At 38.5% G+C, this 19,147-nt stretch overlaps 3 protein-coding genes across 3 annotated transcripts; 1 reads left to right on the top strand and 2 right to left on the bottom strand.

Annotated features, from left to right (window-relative positions):
- Nucleotides 1–6,758: 6,758 nt before the first annotated feature.
- GCK72_004064 (uncharacterized protein) lies at nt 6,759–7,681 on the bottom strand (the record flags this gene model as incomplete). The annotated part of the gene is made up of 2 exons (XM_053724437.1): nt 6,759–7,282; nt 7,624–7,681. 2 exons carry the CDS (start codon nt 7,679–7,681, stop codon nt 6,759–6,761), a joined length of 582 nt encoding a protein of 193 aa, XP_053588631.1.
- Nucleotides 7,682–10,895: 3,214 nt separating this feature from the next.
- GCK72_004065 (uncharacterized protein) lies at nt 10,896–16,887 on the bottom strand (the record flags this gene model as incomplete). The annotated part of the gene is made up of 7 exons (XM_053724438.1): nt 10,896–11,047; nt 12,295–12,483; nt 13,041–13,186; nt 15,009–15,187; nt 15,928–16,026; nt 16,370–16,537; nt 16,660–16,887. 7 exons carry the CDS (start codon nt 16,885–16,887, stop codon nt 10,896–10,898), a joined length of 1,161 nt encoding a protein of 386 aa, XP_053588632.1.
- A 375-nt stretch (nt 16,888–17,262) lies between these two features.
- GCK72_004066 (uncharacterized protein) lies at nt 17,263–18,327 on the top strand (the record flags this gene model as incomplete). The annotated part of the gene is made up of 2 exons (XM_053724439.1): nt 17,263–17,331; nt 18,109–18,327. The coding sequence occupies 2 exons, from the start codon at nt 17,263–17,265 to the stop codon at nt 18,325–18,327; spliced, it is 288 nt and encodes a 95-aa protein (XP_053588633.1).
- Between the last annotated feature and the right edge of the window lie 820 nt (nt 18,328–19,147).

The following is a 19,147-nucleotide window of genomic DNA, read 5'->3' on the forward strand; positions in this document are numbered from 1 at the left end:
TGTGAAAAACTTCTCCAGTACCCCAATCGGAATCTCGCACTGCTTTGATTCTTTACCGATGAGTCTATTATACGTTTTGGCTCGGTTCTGCCAGTACGATTTCCCCAATGACTCTCTAGCGCCTTTAGACTTCTCGCCGCTCTTTTGAGAAGTATTTCGGGCACTCTTTGTCACTGTTGTTTGAGTAGACATTTCTCCTTCTTTCATTTCCAGAGGAGGACATCTTTTCTCAATTTTCTTCACTGCTCCTTCATCGCCCACCGATGCTTTGTGGATAGCAGCTGTTAGAGAATCGGCAAGCCATTCAAGTCTTTGAAAGCTTTTTCCATCTTGCAAGTATGAATTGAACTCTTTTTCAAACCATACTCGTACTTTTTGGATAAGCTCGTCAGCTTTGCCGGCGGGAACTTTCTGTATCTTTCCCATCTGTTTCTTGGGTTTTTCCCTTCTCTTTTGCTTCACCTGACACACTTTTTCCGGTGTTGCAAGTTTGATGTCCATCAGCTTTGGGATTTCTCTGATTCCCTCTACATTATACACCACTGTTTCCACCAATTTTGAGAGAATATTACTGATTATACCGAAATCATTCTCATTCTCCCTATTTTGGGCTGGAATTGTTGTGTTTTCAGTCGAAATTTCGGACCGGAACACTTCAAGAAGACCCTCTGACTCCTTTACAACATTTTCGATGACATCGGCAGGTAGTTTATCGATTATTTCACCCTTTTCAATCGATAAATCTGACCGAGTCTCCTTCACGTCTACCGTCTCATTTTCACCTTTTTCAGACTCGCCGTAAAGAATACTATCGATTCTTTTACATTCTTCCACTTTCTCAGTCTTTTCTAGTGGAGTGATATTTTCAATCGATATTCCAGTTATATTCTTTTTAACGTCTTCTGACTCATCCCTTTCTTTTTCGGAATCGTCATAAAAGACGTCATCGATTATTTCACAATCGTCCACATCATTACTCATTTTTTGTGGAATAATCTGATGATATGGCGCAGAAAAGAGTTCATATCCCCTTCTTCTGAGCATTCTTTTCATATCACTTCGGAATGACTGTACATCTTTTATATCGTACCAGTACACACCTGATTCAATTGATCTTGCGATCAAGCACACGTGAACACCACAATTCACCTTATCCTTCTGATACGGTGTAGGAATTTCAAAGTACTTACGCTCCCTTTTCAATTCCTTCAGAAACTTCGCGACGTTTCCGGCTGGTTCATATGCTAAACTGTTTGCGTACCAGACACTTTGTGAGTCGATAATCAAAAGTATCCAGTGACTTTCTTCACAAACAGGGAAAAGATAGGTTTTCGATGACCAGAGCTTGCTCTCGACCATTTGAATTCCTTCTATTTTCCAGATTTCCCATGTTAATGGGTCGAGAATTTTGTACTTTTCACTTTTAGAACAAATTCTCTCGAGGTACCACATAATGACCTCGTCACTCAACCATGCTTCTCTTGAATCTTCATGGTCGAGGCACCAAGTGTTGAACTTTTTACCAACGTAGCCATTGCTACCATCACTTTCAAACGTTAGGTTCAACACACCCGACTCATTCCAATCGTTTTCTCTTGAAACGATCGAGTCTTCGGGTATTATCTCGGAAATTCTATTAGTTTCCTCTTTTCCCGATTTTCCACTCACTTTTTGTGGTTTCAGAACAGACAAAGAGCTTCTTCTGCGCTTTGTTTCCATTCTCGCAGAGATCTGCGCGTTCAGCTTCGCGGCCTTTACTCTTTCCGGCCCTTGCAAATTGCTCAGATCAACCACTGATCCGAGACTATTAGTACGAACCGGCGCTACAGACAGCCTCCTACTGGCGGGGCTGCTTGTTTCGCCGTTCTTTGAGAAAATAGAGAACACTTTTTTCCCCATTTGTTTCTCTTCTGTCTTTTTCACACTCTTTTTGACAGACTCTTTCAACACACTCAGAGATTTCGTAACAGCTCTTGTTTGGGGCATCTTTTCCATTGCCTCCACTCTGAGAATTTTCTCTGGTGTCGTTTCTTCGACCGGCGGCGCAGTATAACCTTTTCTTACTGCTCTCTCCGGCCGCTGGAGCGACGGAGCCGCCTTTTTCAAAACATCGGAGACTTTCTGGTTAGTCGTAGGAGCTGACCTTATTCGCGGTCTATGCTGCGCCCCATGTTTTTCTAACATGTGCGACGACACCCATCTAGTAGCCTTTGTACTTTTTCCGGCTGCTTCTTCACCGCAGATGGAGCATTTATAAGTCCACTCGACTTTTTTCTGATGGACACTCGAAAGATGCCTGGTTAGATGCTGCAAGTCTGCGGCGCCCGCGCCCCCGGCGGACGTACCGAAACAGTTTTTGTAATAGCAGCGATAACGGGTGGCCGGTATGCTCACTTGACACACAACGACGTTCTCCCCACGTGTCTCTACCAAGACTATTCTATCGGCTTTTTCAATCTCCGATTTCGCAATCTTAGCGCCGCCTCTAATTACAATAGCAGGCGGTCGCTTCATCGAAAATTGCATTTTTCTCTTTAAATTCCCCATATTTGGTTCATTTTTAGCAATTTTTGCCCCATTTTCTTTTTTGTGGCATTTTCGATCGATAATTTGGCATGGGAGGGACACAAATACCGAAAACACAGGCATTTTTCCTCTCCCCACAAGTTCGCTACTATTCGACACTTGTTCTTCAGCGAAACTTTCGAAAAGTTCCACCGAAAATACCAATTTTTTCTTTTTATCTTTTTCTATTTTCTCAAAAGCATAAAAAGATTCTGTTGACGTCGCCAAGCAGACTGAGAGGACAGAAGAAAGATTTAAACCTTCTTCTGCCACTTCTCTGTGCACCTGACTAATGTCAGAGCAGAATTCAGAGTCGCGCACCTTTTTTCCACCGGCGAATCCTTCCTCCAGCTCTTCGCGTCGAATCGTCACTCTATCGATCGATTCGTTGGCGACATCTCGCATCGACACCGCTTCCCTCTCAGCCGGCGCCAATTTCCACGAGCCTGAAACGAAATTTGCGTTTTCAAACACAAAATCGATATTTTCCAGCTTTTTTGCTCTGTTTTCCCACAAAAACCACGTTTTTGCAGCATTTTCCAGAAATTCACGTGGTATTTCTGGTTCAGAACGATTATTTTCACTCAAAACACACTGGTTTTCAGTGAAAATTAACAATTTTTGGTTTACACCATTTTTATCAATTCGATCGATAATCTGAAGGGAAAAAGACGAAAATACAGGAAGTGCAAGTATTTTTTCTTTATCCACAAGCATAAACCAGTTATTAAAACTAGTAAACACTCGCATTACAGCGGATTCTCTCCAAAATTCCACCATAAACTTCATAATTCTATCGATTTTTACATTTTCAACGTAAAAAATTTGATAAAAATGGCGCAATTGGCTCGCCGAGCAGATAGAGAGGTCGGCAGACGAAGAGACGTCTACAGACTCTGCTCCATACACCAGGCTAGGCTTTTTGCAGATTTTCAGATCACTCACCACTTCTTTTTTGGCGATTCCCTTCAAATCCTTCGGCGGACGACGTGGCCTCCTCTCTAACCACCGCTCCTGTCCTGTTTCGTTCGTCTTCGCATCCATCGCGACCTCCGAACGATTTTTCGACGATTCTGAAATAAAAATATTGTTAAAATCGAAGAAATTCTCTTTTTCGACGATAAAAAACACCTTTTTATTCGAAATTTCGTCGTCTGCCCCGAAAGTCAATAAATCACGCATTTCTGCTGTAATTTCTCGACTTTTCCCCTCATTTTTGAGGTTGAGCAGCGATTTTTTCATTAATTCTAGCTTTCTTTTAGCTAGAATCAACAATTTTCCAGCGAATTTCTCTGCTGGGCGCCAGAAATTCGGTTGGGAAACGAGAGAATTCGCAGAAAGTGCAAGCAAATTTCTCAACAATTCCTCCGGCAACAATCGAGTGATTTTTTCGAATGAAACCAGATTTATCATCGTTTTTCTTGAGAAGAAGACAATAAACAATCGATTTTCTGGACAATTTTCGCGTATAACATCACGAAAATCATTTTTTGAAGGAATTTCTGAGAAAAATGAATTTTTCGCGAGAGCTTCCGCCTTCTCGAGAATTTTCCACTTTTCTACTCTTTTTCCAACAAAATAAAATATACCTGAGTCATCGCCGTATCCAATTCCTTCCATTCCATCCGATTCCACCATTCGATACGTACATATTGAGGTCCTGGAGGCGTCGGAGTCGTTGAAGTGGAGGAGAGTGTCCTTGTCGTTTGTGTGGAGAGAGTGAAGAGACGCAGACACAGCGGTCAGCGAGACAGATTTTGCTGCATTTCTAGCAGCGATTTTTAGCGATTTTTCGCTAAAATACCTTTGTTTATGAACAAAAGGAAGTGCCAATGGGATGAGAACAGCAGAAAAATGATTTTTTACAGAAATGATTTGGATTTCAGCTTGGAAAATCGATTTTTCACTGCCATTTTCAACACAGAAGGCTTCAAACTCGAAATTTCTCTCTTTTTCGACATTTGAATGCAGTTTTTGGTCACTCTTTCTGATTCTATGACTAGAAACAGAGGTGGGAATCACCAATATGAGTTCAGAATTCGAATCCGATACTTTTTCGGACAAGAAATCTGATTTTTGGCTTTCGCCGTCGCTCTTTTCGATTTTCCCGGGAAAATCGAAGGTGGGAATCACCTTTTTTGAAATAGATTCTGAATCCGGTTCCTCTCTGAATTCAGAATCATATGGGTTTAGCGCGGTGGTTTTTTCGCAATGGGACTGACACGAAAACTCCATTTTTGGAGTAAAATGTGCCAAATTAGTATAATACAGGGAATGGGGAGGCTGAAAGGTCTCTAACGACAGTTCAGATGTTGTTTTGAGCAAATGAAACAAGTCTATTCGACTCTTTTAGCCAAAAATTAGTTAGTAAGGTAGAAAAAACCACCAAAAACTATAGCCCAAGAGAGGTTTACCTCAAACTTGGGTAATTAAAGGAGGACTGAAGTCATATTTTTTTATTTCAGATTCTGATACTTCAAAAAATTCTGAACAACTTTCATCATTGGAGCATATGCTAAAAATCGCTCTAAACATCCTAAATTCACGTTTTCCCGGCTCAAAAGGAGCCTAGATGGAAGAGTTTTCCCATGCGAATTTTTGCCCCCGTGTAGTCCTCTCGGACAAAATTATTTCTTTTTATTTCTCGATTTTTTGTTTTCTTGATTTTTTTCAACAAAATTTCGTGTTTTATTCAATTTATATCGTAAAAAAATAAGAAAAAACAAGAAAATTTGTTTAAAAAAGCAAGAAAATGAGAAATCGAGAGATAAAAAGAAATAATTTTGTCCGAGAGGACTACACGGGGGCAAAAATTCGCTTGGGAAAACTCTTCCACCTAGGCTCCTTTTGAGCTCAGTCCTCCTTTAAACCTTTTTATTGAAAGAATAAAAAATAATAAATATAGGGTAAAAATATAATAAAATGAAAAATGAACCTCCTTTTTATATTGTGGAAGATGGCGGGGGCGATGTGGGAAGGGGGGGGGGGGGGGGGGGGGGAAGAATTTAATTAAATCTCAAACAGATAGAAAATATGTTTTGATTGATACATTGAAAACTGTGGGAGCCGACGAATGGTGATTCATCACACTCCCGGGGGGGGGGACCAACTAAAACAATCAACTGAAGTTAACTGAAACTGACTGATTGATTATTGTGGTCGTTGTCTGCAGACACTTCTGTGGTGTCTGCCGCTGCTGTTGCAGTAGCAGCGCTGCTTGACTGGTGGGCATCTGTGGTTTGGTGCATTGGGATGAGGACGGAGGCATCTTGTGCATCTTGAACGCTGGTGCAATCTGTTTCCGGAAAAACTCTTCCACCTATTGAGTCAGAAGAACAAAATTTCCATAGAGCGCGTTTACATATAGGAAGAAAAAAGACTTACCTCATAACCCGAAAATAAAGAAAGTAGAGTTAGAATTCAATAAAAATCATATACTAGCTAGAGTTTCGACGGTCCAACCAGAAGGACGTCTTGATGCTCCGTGTTACATTTCTCATCGACTGAATGAAAATTGGCGATCAGAGAGAGAGAGAAGGGCGGTTTCCGCTTTTTCTCTAGAGTCTCTTCAAAAAAAAGTTCGCAAATGTTTGTTGACGGAATGGAAAATAAGAACGGGAGAGAGAGATAGAGAAAGTGTGATTCTTCAGACGCATCTGTATGTCAAGAGGCTGACAAACTTTGGTTTCGAACCGTCTTTGAGCATATATTTACGAACAGAGATTCTAATTCTGATAAGACTTGAAAACTTTTGTAAATAAAGATCATACTTGCAAACCGGGCAGAAACGGGCCGGCGCGTAACTGGCTTCAAACTCAATATTATGCACTGAAAAATATACCAAAATGTAGATCTCGACGAGAACTGTGCTCGGGACCCACTACGGGCCGGATAACTATTCGTTATTGTGCCGCGGGCCGGGCTAGAATGGCTTTTTGACAATTTTCGCGTTTTTCGGCACTTTTTCCCCGCCCGTGGCACATTAACGAATAGCCATCCGGCCCGTAGTAGGTCACAGACATAGAACTCGCTGAGATCTACATTTTGGTATATTTTTCAGATTATAATATTGAGTTTGAAGCGAGTTATGCGCCGGCCCATTTCGGCCCGGTGGACAAGTATGTGTTTTTGAGACCAATTTATGTGGTGATCAAAATAAAATGCAAATAACCGATTCATTGAAAAAAAAACATTTAAGAATCGTCTGAGCACTTCCCACGGAACTTTATCTTTTCCGTTGCATCGTTCACCAATCCGTGGATAACTTCGTATTGTGCAATCATAAAGTCAACGTCTTCGTTGATTTTCCGATGACTGAGACGATCTTCAAGATATCTCCGATAAATAGTCCGAACCATCGGTAAACGTTTATCCATAACCTTGATAGCTGGAGCCACATTTTTCTCGAATAACAAGTCGTTTCTGGGGCCATGAACATAGGTGTCAACCGGTTCCTTCTGCTCATAATATGCCACCAAAGTCGTGTTGTTCTTATCCTCACTCGGTCTTTTCCATGGAACAATCGGAATGAATCCAAGCACAGATCGTAACTCTTGTAAGCCAATCACACTATGAACTTCTCTCACCAAGTACCGACACATCCACATTGCATAAAACTTTGTGAGAATACCGCCCGTCATTTCCTCGCATTCAGAATCCAACAGACAGGTCTTTGCTAGATTCGAGAGCTCGACGGAGTCACTAATTGGAGTCGCGCCTGCAAAAATGTTATAAACGAATCACGTAGAGTCCAGGACAACGTATGCAGACGCGCTCAATTGACAAGCATGGTACATTTTTTGCGTCACGGTGAACTTTCGAACTTCAGTGCATAGCATATCATACTTGCAAACCGGGCCAGCGCGTAACTCGCTTTAAACTCAATATTATGAGCTGAAAAATATACTAAAATGTAGATCTCAACGAGTTCTATGCCCGTGACCTACTACGGGCCGGATGGCTAATCGGTAATGCGCCGCGGGCCGGGCTAGAACGGTTTTTTGGCCATTTTCGCGTTTTTTGGCTCTTTTTCCCGGCCCACGGTATATTGAACCTTACCTGCACAAAAATTAAACGCCAGAAGGGCGGCACATGACATAAGTAGTACATTTGACATGGATCGACCTGAAAAACTGGAATTAAGATAATAGTTATTATTAGTAAGAAATCACCGTTAGAAAACTTTAAAAAATACTCTCTACGAGAAAATATCGGTTGGGCAAACTGACTTATCTCAATTCAACCCCTCTTGTAGAGTCTATTTGGACAGAGGACATGCGATATTATCTTCATCATATATTATCTCCACGGAGAAATGATATAGGTCACGTCGGATCGTTTCCGTGTCAAATCGGAGGGAATTCAAATGTTCAAAACTGAAAAATATATATACATCCAGCAGGGGGAAGCACAAATTCAGAGGATGAGTACCAGAGTTTCATGGAAATGAAAATTTCTGATCCGGTAGTCGGAAGTAGGAAGTCGGAAGTGAAAAAACGTCCGGAAGTCGGAAGTCGGAATTAGATTTTTTCGCAAAGATTCAAAAACTCCTAGAAAAAGTTCATAAAACTTGCGGAAATCAGTGGAAAATTAGTGTTTAGCTGTAGAAAAGCCTGGTTTCTGTCCTTTCAGACCATTTTCAATGTATTTCTGCGAATTGTACTTATCGTAAATTCCGCAGTTAAGGAAGTCGGAAGTAAAAATCCGAAAACGGAAGTCGGAAGTCAAAAGTCGGAGTTTCATGCAACTCTGGTGATTTCTGGAACTGAATCTTCACTAGACTTGGAGGTTCCGGATTCCGGAAAAAGAAAAATGTCATTCCGTACAACTACGGTGAGTACCCTTCTTACTATCTGTCTGTGTACACCCTCCCCTCTTCCTCCCCCCCCATCTATTTACTATACTACGACACTCCGCCATCCCACCTAGCACGCGTTGTTTACCGTAAATCTACACACATATGTTTTTTATTGAAATTTGGAGGGAAAGCAGTGGTTTTGAATTGTGAAAGCTGTATTTCGAAATTGTGCACATATTTAATTGCCTAATTAGTTTCTAAATTAAATACTACCTTTTTTGTAAGTTTATCACTGAATTTTACCGATTTTTCATTGTTTTTTTTCGGATTTTTTCAAATTGTTCAAATTTTTTTCGAAAAAATGTTGCTCCGCCCATTTTCAGACATGCTACTCTTCGATATAATCTTCTTTGTCACCTGGATTCTTCTCCTTCTCGGTTTCTTCATATTAACCAGAGAAGCTATATATAAATATCTGAAAATTGAGAATTGGGCACTTTTTGGCGCGTTTTTGGGCACTGTGTGAGTTTTTTAATTGGTCAATTAAATTCCCCATAAATTTTCAAAAATTTTCCAGAATAATCCTATTCGAAGCGATTCTAATGTTAGAGGAGCACAAGTGGCGGGATGGTATGTTCCTCAAAACGCGTCCAAGGCGCGCCAGACTCCACAAATTTTTTCCAGACACCCTCACCAATCAATTGATCCGTTGGGCATTCGGAAAATCGGAAAGTTCTCATTGGAAATGGCATGTTAACCCAATTACAGTACCCTTTAGTCTTTTGGGGAGGATTATTGTATTAGCCGCGTCGGTGGTGGGTGTTTTTTTGAATTTTTTTTAGAGAGAACGCGCCAAAGGTGCGCCAGATAACCGATTTAAAAAAAAAAGGAGTTTTTATGTGAAAAAATGAGCGAAAACGAGCTAAAATAAGATTTTGAGCCGTGTACTCCTCGTGGAGAAGAGTAATTTTGAATTTTTGAATTTTTGATGGATTTTTGCGGGATTTTCAAACGTTTTTCTAATAAAAATGAGAGAATATCCGTTTCCAGCAAAAAATGGAGTTTTTTGGTGAAAAAATGAGTGAAAACGAGCTAAATTGAGATTTTGACTCGTGTACTCCTCGTGGACAAGAGGGATTTTAAAATTTTGAAATTTAAAATGATTTTTTCCAAAGTTTTTTGTAAAACATGATGATTTAGCTCTTAAAGTGAACAAAATTGAGAAAAAATGCAAAAACCTGAAAATTCTCCGTGTACTCCTCGTGGGCAAGAGGAATTTTGAATTTTTGAATTTTTGATGGATTTTTGCGGGATTTTCAAGCTTTTCTTCATTGGTGATAAGAGTAAATAGACGATTTGCGAAAAAATGGAATTTTTAGGTGAAAAAATGAGTGAAAACAAGCTAAATTGAGATTTTGAGCCGTGTACTCCTCGTGGACAAGATGGTTTTGAGATTTTGAATATTTGGCCGATTTTTGCGGAGTTTTCAAGCTTTTTTTAGTAAACAAAAAACAGAAATTCGAATTTTTGACCGTTCTTTTTCGCGATTTCAAACGAGAAAACTGGAAAATATCGAACAATCTTTAAAATTGTCGGTATTTAACAAGAAAAACCAAAAAAATCGATAAAAACTTATAAAAATTTTGAATTTTCAAAATCCCTCTTGTCCACGAGGAGTACACGGCTCAAAACTTCAATTCAGCCAGTTTTCGTTCATTTTTTTCACTTAAAAACTCCATTTTTTGCTGAAAATCTATCAACTCTAGTTATTATCAGAGAAATTCTAGAAAATCCCGCCAAAATCGGTCAAAAATTCAAATTTTCAAAAATCCGAAAATCCTCTTGTCCACGAGAAGTACACGTGTGAAAATCTCAATTTAGCCCGTTTTCACTCATTTTTTCACCAAAAAACTCAATTTTTTGCTGAAATTTGATTAACTCTCATCTATCATGGAGAAAAGCTAAAAAATCCATCAAAAATTCAAAATCCCAAAATTCCACTTGTCCACGAGGAGTACACGGCTCAAAATCTCAATTTAGTCCGTTTTCACTCAATTTTTCACCAAAAAACTCCATTTTTTCTCTAAATTCCATATTTTCAGTTCGGCGAGTCCACCGGCAAACTAATGGGTCGATTCATCGCCGAACTACCCATCGCCACTCAATTCCTGATGGTTCCATTCTCATTTCTATGCATTTTTCTCGGCATTTTTTGCCTTTTCGGCTATAAATTCGATATTGGTTACGGTTTTCTGAAAATCGAATCGTCAAGGAATCGCTGGAAATCGATATTCACGCGGAAAGAGAAGATTCCGGTGGAAAATTTTCAAAGTTCCCGAAATTGCGTATCGCCCATCGATTATTGCGTGCGGAGAGTCAACGAGGGATATCAGAAGGCTATTAGAAGGGGGCGGAGCTAAAAAATCATAATTTTTGAATAAATTTTTTTGAATAACGACGAAACAATAGTAGGCGATAACAAATATGAGAAAAAAAAACAGTGAAAAAACAATAAAAATTAACAAAAATCCGTTCAAAACTTGATATGTTTCGCCACTTTTTTAGGCATAAACTTCTTTTTCGATGCGACGTCATCTGATTTGATGTCTCCAGAAGTCTCCGTTGGATCGTAGTCGGCGTCGGCGGATTGTGTCTTCCAGTCGGATGTGGCACGGGCGGTGAAGTCTGGAAATTTGAACGGTTTTTGGGGGGAACTGGGGCTGAAAATGGCTGCAAATGACTGAAAATCGGCTGAAAACCAACTAAAAATCGCTCAAAACACCCCAAAATCACTGGAAAAATAGCCAAAAAAAAATAGCCTCAAAATTGACTTAAAATGTATCAAATTATGTTTTTTTTTTGGCAATTCTGGTCATTTTCCTATGCAATTCTATCGATTTTGAGTAGAAATATAGCCGAAAAATGACTGAAATCGGTAAAATTTTTGTCGTTTTCGCAATGCAATTCTATCGATTTTGAGTGGAAAAATGGTTTAAAAACACCAAAATTATTGAAAAAATGGCTCAAATTGCTTCAAATTCACTGAAAATTATGGGCTTTAGGCTGGAATCTAGTCGTTTTTCAACAAAATCAATGAGTTTTGAGGGTAAAATTCAGAAAATTAGACTGAAAAATGATTGAGATCTAGTCCAATTGGCTGAAAATGACAGATTTTCAGACCTGAACACCACGAAAAATTTCGATTTCCAACACGAAACCGGATTTCCAGACACATAGACAGACAAAAGCTAGGCGAAAATTTCAGACTTTTAATTGAAAAAATAATTGAAACAAGCTGAAAATGCTTGAAAACCATTTTATGACTGCGAAAATCGCGTTTTTTTAGTCAAAAATTCACTAAAAATTGCAAAAATTGCATCAGAATACCGCAAAAACTGGTTGAAATCGATCTGGAACAAGGCTAGATGCCAAATTTGAAATTTTCAGACAGTTTTTGAGACAAACTGGCTGAAAGTAGTCTGAAATCGCATAAAATCACTGAAAAAATGACCGTTTTCCGATTGTTTTCAGCCAAATTTTCAAATTTTTTGATTTAACACAAAAATCTTAAATTTTCAGCCAAAACCTCACCAAAACTCGTTTTAGAGCGTATTTTTTTGAGGGAAAATGCAACAAAATAATGATTTTCACTCAAAATCCAAGAAACTAAGCGGAATTTTAACAAAATCACTTGAATTTTCAGCCATTTTCAGTCATTTTCAGCTAGTTTCCAAACTTTTAAAGAAAATTTGGATAATTTTTCTTACTAGTTAGATTTCTGCTCATGTTTCATGAGTTTTTCACTAAAAATTGCATTAAAACTGGCTGAAAACGGTCTGGAACAAGGCCACATGCCAAATTTATCATTTTCAGCCAGTTTTAGGTCGTTTTTTCCGCAATTTTGTCTGAAAACTCTCTCTGAAGTCCCTTACGTTTCTTTTGATTGAACGCTCCACCCGCTTTCTGTGCCGCCAACTCGGGACAATCTCGTTTCAAATGACCGACAGCTCCACATACATTACACGCTCCACCGTCCGGATAGACGCCGTTTGCATTCTGATGACAGTCACGAGAGATGTGACCAACTTGTTTACAGACAAAACATGTCGCGTAGGGGAATCCTGGAAAAATATGGGGATTTTAGAGCGGAAAATGAAAATTTTTGACTGGAAATCGTCATTTATTGACTGAAAATCGTCAGTTTTTGGCTGAAAATCAATATTTTTGAATGAAAATCATCAGTTTTTACTGAGAATCCGTCATTTATTGACTGAAAGTGAAGATTTTGGTCTGAAAATCGTCATTTTTTGGCTGAAAATCGTCATTTTCTTGCGGAAAATCGACATTTTTTCGACTGAAAATGAAAATTTTTGACTGGAAATCGTCATTTTTTGACTGAAAAGTTGTCAAATTTGAACGGAAAATGAAGATTTTGGTCTGAAATTCGTCGTTTTTCGACTGAAAATCCGTCATTTTTGAATGAAAATCATCAGTTTTTACTGAAAATCCGTCATTTTTTGACTGAAAATAGAGTTTTTAGTGCTTCTTTGAGCCGAAATATGCGTTTTCAACCAAATTTACCTGGAAACCCTTGATTTTCAACTCGAAATAACCGATTTTTGCTCAAAAACCCCCGATTTTCAGCCAAAATAAACTTTTTTCAAGCTAAAACCCATACCTTTAACACCCTTCTTCTTACACTCATGAATTGAGTGTTCCATTGATCCACACTTAAAACAGACACCGTCCGATTGGGAACTGTTTCGTTTCGGACAATCAGCCAGTCGGTGGCCAGGTTCACGACAGTGGAAACACGCGGCGCCTCTGGAAAAATTAGAAAATATGAAAAAACCAGACTTGCAAAATATCGGCCCGGCCCGGCTCGGCCCGTCAGCCCGGAGTCAAAAAATGAGCACAACTTTTTCACAAAATTTTTCGAAATTTTTTGAAATTTTCGTCAAAAATAGTCAAAAATCCTATGTAAACTTGAGTTTTATCGATATGTAAAAACATAGTCGAAAATTCGACTTTTTTGCGAAAAAATCAAAAAATTTTCAAAAAAATTCAAATTTTCAAATTTTTGTACTGTGACCCGGGCCGGGCCGGTGAAAATTCTCAAATCGGCCCGGCCCGGTCCGGCCCGGCCCGGCCCGTTGCAAGTATGGAAAAAACCGGGTTTAAAATTTATAGAATCGACATTCAGGGCATCCGGATACTCGGATCATACATTTATCGAAAGTTCCGAAATTGAAAGCGAAAATTTAAAATTACGGTTAAAATATAGATTTCGAGCTAGAAAATGAAAATTCGGGCATAGCTTCCGCCTACGCATGACTAAATGCGCTCTATTGATAAGCCAGTGAAAATATTTCACTGGATTATCATTACAGCGCATTTGCCACAAGTTTGAATTAATGTAAAGAATGTAATCATGTCTTTGGGGTTTCAGAAGTTAAGATTCTGGATGTCTAAAAATTTGAATTCATGAAAATCTTTCCGTATGTTTGCCTGTTAATCCGGATGTCCAAATTGTAAGTATTTCTGAAAATCACGTCGGATTGCGTCCGGATGTCCAGAAATCCGGATTTCGATCATTTTTCCACATATTCCAGATGTCTAGATGTTCGTATTCTTGTATGTAAGCATTTCTGTTCGTCCGGATGTCCGTTCTAATGTCTGTCTGTACATCGGTGTTTCCGGATGTCCAATTTTCAACCATTTTCAGCTCAAAATATTCTGCTTTTCCCCGAATTTTTCAGATTTACAGTCCTTCCCTCCATCTATCCAGATATCCGGATGTCCCACCGCCCATCCGGATGTCAAAATGTCTATCTGTCTGTAAGTATGTCCAGATGTCCCAATTTTATCCTTTTTTGCACATCTGTTCGTCCGGATGCCCGTATTTCTCTCTGTTTATAAATATGTATGTCCGGATGTCCAGATTTCCGTTTCCAGTAATTTCCAGTCATTTTAGCTCAAATTTCACCAATTTCTTGGCGATTTTCGATGTCTGTCTGTCTAAATAGCCAGATGTCCGTCTGTCTGTACATCTGTGTTCCCGGATGTCCAATTTTCAACCATTTTCAGCTCAAATACTCTGCATTTCCCCAAATTTTCCAGATTTTCTGTCCTTCCCGTCACCTATCCAGGTATCCGGATGTCAAAATGTCTATCTGTCTGTAAGTGTGTCCAGATGCCCCACTTTTATCATTTTCAGCACTTCTGTTTGTCCGGATGTCCGGATGTCCGTTTCCAGTCATTTTCAGCCATTTTCAGCTCCAGATATCTCATTTTTAGCCATTTTAGCTCAAATTTCATCGATTTTTCTCATTTTTCCCTCATTTTTAGCCATTTTTCACCGATTTTTCTCATTTTTCCCTCATTTTTAGCCATTTTTCACCGATGTTTCTCATTTTCCCTCATTTTAAGCCATTTTTCACCGATTTTTCCTCATTTTCCATCATTTTAAGCCATTTTTCACCGATTTTTCCTCATTTTCCCTCATTTTAAGCCATTTTTCACCGATTTTTCCTCATTTTCCATCATTTTAAGCCATTTTTCACCGATTTTTCCTCATTTTCCCTCATTTTTAGCCATTTGTCTTCTATTTTCTCATTTTCCCTCAATTTTCTCCATCAAAACGTACGTAATCTTCTGTTCCTGTCTTCCAACACGTCTCGTCTCTCTCGTTTTCCATCGTTTCACCAGAAGACACGCATCCGCCTCCGTCACTTTTCCGGCGGCTCTCCAATCGTTGATTTTCTGTTTTACGGCTTCCAGCGGGGCGCTTTCGCCGAGTGTCGCGTTTAATTTGTTGCGGAGACGCTGAAAATTGGGAAATTTTGGTTTTTTGGGCTGAAAATAGGTTTTTTTTAGTCAAAAACGACCCAAAAATGACAATTTTCATCGGAATTTGATGAAAATCTTGAGTTTTTTAAGGAAAAAATAAAGATTTTAAGCCAAAAATCGGGTTTTCAGCATAAAAATTGAGTTCCATACCAAAAAATCAGCATTTTCATCAATTTTGGGGCTGAAAAAAAAATTTTCAGTCAAAAACGACCCAAAAATGACAATTTCAACCAAATTTTGATGAAAATCGTGGGTTTTTGATGAAAAAATGATATTTTTGAGCAAAAATCGTGAATTTTCGAGCTTTTCTAGGATTTTCAGCATAAAAATTGACACTAAATTGAGGTTATGAGGACGATTTTGGGCTAAAAAACAGGTTTTTAATGCAAAAATGACCTAAAAATGACAATTTTGATCGAAATTTGATAAAAGATCGTGGGTTTTTTGATGGAAAAATGATGATTTTAAGCCAAAAATCGTGTTTTCAGCATAAAAATTGACAAAAATTGAGATTATAAAGACAATTTTGGACTGAAAAACAGGTTTTTTCAGTTAAAAATGACAATTTTAGTCGGAATTTGATGAAAATCGTGAGGTTTTGATGAAAAAATAATGATTTTGTGGCAAAAATCGTGTTTTCAGCACGTAAACTTGATTTCCAACCTGAAAATCCTCATTTTCATCAATTTTCCACCCTAAAATTGAATTTTTCTCACCTTAAGCCGCAAATTCCTGTTATACACTCGATAGAGTGTGTTGGCCTCTTCAGCGGTGATTTTCCCATCCTCAACGTCTTTTTTGATGATAACTTCGCCCTGAAAATTGGATTTTTTTATGAAAAAATTATGAAAATCTGTCAATTTTGACGGTTTTTGGGACAAAAACAGTAAACATCGGTCAATTTTGACAGTTTTTAAGTCAAAAAACAGTAAAAATCGGTCAATTTTGACGGTTTTTGGGACAAAAACGGTGAAAATCGGTCAATTTTTATGGTTTTTGGCTCAAAAACGATGAAAAATGGTCAATTTTGACGGTTTTTTGGACAAAAACGGTTAAAATCGGTCATTTTTGACGGTTTTTGGCTCGAAAACGGTTAAAATCGGTCAATTTTGACGTTTTTTAACCCAAAATCAGCCAATTTCTGCCTAATTTACTAACTTCCTTAAAATTCGTCGTTGTTTCCGACAATTTTCCCAATAAAGCACTGAATTTCTTCTCGATCGCCTCGAAACTGTGCTTCTTGTCCTTATGTTTTGGCTCGAATTTCGCTTTTTTCGCTTCTGGAGCCTCGTTATCATCTTTTTCGTCTTTTTCGCCTTTTTCAGCCTGAAAATTGTGAAAATTTGGAGGTTTTTGGTGGAAAAAAGCTGAAAATTGAAGATTTTGACCAAAAATTATGATTTTTGGCTCAAAAAATCGATTTTTCGCGGTATTTCCAGCTAACAAACCTTCTCCTTCCTCTCAATCGCCGCCGCAATTTTCAATTTGCGTTTTTGTGTCTTTGACATTGGTTTTTCCTCTCCTTCCCCCACGATTTCCATCGATTTTTCCATTTTTTCCTCGATTTCCTTCACCGGCGCCGATCTTTCCGGCTTTTTCATCTTTTTCAACGCCTCTTTACGTGGTTTCGGATCTTCCATCTCGAAACATGGCTCCATTCCAATGTCCTCTGCCATTTTTACCTGAAATCGCTAAAAACTTGAAATTTTAAAGGTTTTTTGAGGTTTTAGAGTTAAAAACCGAGATTTATTTGATTTTTTAGATAAAAATCAATAAAAAATCGACGAAAAATCATAAAAATCGAGTAAAAACTCCCAATAATAGGTGAAAATAAAATAACTTTTTCGATTTTTCGAAAGGGATACGGTATGCAATCGTCTGCATGTACACCGTGGTGTACATGCAGACAATGCATCAGATTTGACGACAACAAATTTCTCAACTTATTTTTTCACTTTTTTCGAATTATTTCGCCCGTTTTCGATCGTTTTTCGAGATTTTTTCGCGATTTCGAATCTTAAAATATTGATTTTGATAGGGTTACACACTGAATGAGCTCTGCAATCACTAAAAGCGCCTGGGTGAACCTCTACAAACAACTCCAGAAAGAGGCTGATAAGGTTAGTGGTTTGGGGCTAAAATGGTCGGAAAAGGTGAAAATAAATGGGAAGTTCGTGATTTTCATTGCAGGAAACCTGGAAAAATTGAAAAATTGAGAAAATTTCGTCATTTTTTGATAAAAACGGTTTTTCAGATTTTTTTTCCGATTTTTTCTGGAAAATGACTAGTTTTTGTTAGTTTTTCCTTGTTTTTATTAATAAATTTATCATAAAAACGTGAAAAACGGTTGAAAAATGGGATTTTTGACAAAAATTTCATCATTGTTCGGTTTTCGGACCAAAAATTGGTTTATGGCCAATTTTTTCGAATTTTTTCTACAAAAATTACAATTTTTATCAAATTGGGAGCATAGGTGCACTAATAACTGATTGAAATGCTGAAAAATCCAGTTTTTCTTGCGAAAAATGAAACTTTTTCCTCAAAAGTTGCATTTTTCCACCCAAAAATCTTAAAAAACCAGCAAAAAACCCATTTTCCCGCTCAAAAACTGTCCAAAAATCACATTTTCCATCTTAAAAACCGTAAAAATCGTAAAATTAGGTTGAAAAATCAGTTTTTTGACCAAAATTTCATCAAACTTTGGTTTTTCGGACCAAAAATTGGTTTTTCTTGGGAAATGACCGATTTTTGGTCGTTTTTTCAACAAAAAACCCGCTGAAAAGGTCAAAAACCAGTTTTTCAGCTCACTTTTTGACTGAAACCCATTTTCCAGCTCCAAAATCACATTTTCCTTCTCAAAATCCTTCAAAATCCTTCAAAATCCTCTATAATTTCAGATCCCACAATACAACTACCGCGCCTTCTATCAACGCCGTATCCGTGATCATTTCGTTGCGAATCGCTCAGTGAGCGACGTCGTTCAGCAGAAAAAACTCTACGAGGAGGGAGTTCAGAGCTTGGAATCGTTGAAGAGACAAGTCGTCTTCACTCGTCTCTATCCGCATAACAAGACCGTTGTCGAGCAGAAACTCGGTACGGAAATTAGTGGAAATTGATGGAAATTGATGAAAAACATAGTTGTCAAGGCCCGGCCCGGGCCGGGCCGGGCCGGGCCTTGTCGGCGAAATCAGGGCCCGGCCCGAAGGCCCGGGCAAATTGGCGCGAAAGTCAAATTTTCAAATTTTTTCAAATTTTTTGAATTTTTTTGAATTTTTTTGCGAAAAAGTCACATTTTCGACTATCAGTCAGAAATAGAAGAAATTCTGAAAATTAGTCAAAAATGGTGACATTTCCGATGAAGAATTGAAAAAAATTGGAAAAAAAAATTGGAAAAAAAAGGGTCGTTTTTGAAGCCGGGCCTTCGGGCCGGGCCGGGCCTTGAAAATTTTCTACCGGCCCGGCCCGGCCCGGCCCGGGCCTTCGGGCCTTGCCGGGCCGGCCCGGGCCTTGACAACTATGATGAAAAATGCGAAAAATTCCGAAAAAATCTCGAAAATCTGAGGTTTCTGGCTCAAAAAAGCTGGAAATTGACATTTTTAGGCGTTTGATGGGCCAAAAATCACAATTTGATCTACCAGACGAAATTCTGGTGGGAAAATTCATTTTTAGACCCGAAATCCTAGGTTTTGATCCACCATTCGAGATTTACGCGCGTTTTTTCGATTTTTCAGGTTTTTGGCCAAAAAAAGAGAGAAAATACCCCGAAAAGTGGTATTTTTGAATTGAAATCGATGAAAATTGATAAAAATTGAGATTTCTGGCTTGAATAATCCGGAAATTAGCATAATTAGGCTTTTAATTAGCCAAAAAGCACGATTGTAAATCAAAAATTATGTAATTTGATCTACCATTCGAGATCTAGGCGGGTGTCTTCAA

Source organism: Caenorhabditis remanei, chromosome II (genome assembly GCF_010183535.1).
Source record: "Caenorhabditis remanei strain PX506 chromosome II, whole genome shotgun sequence".
Classification (NCBI taxonomy): Eukaryota; Metazoa; Nematoda; class Chromadorea; order Rhabditida; family Rhabditidae; genus Caenorhabditis; species Caenorhabditis remanei.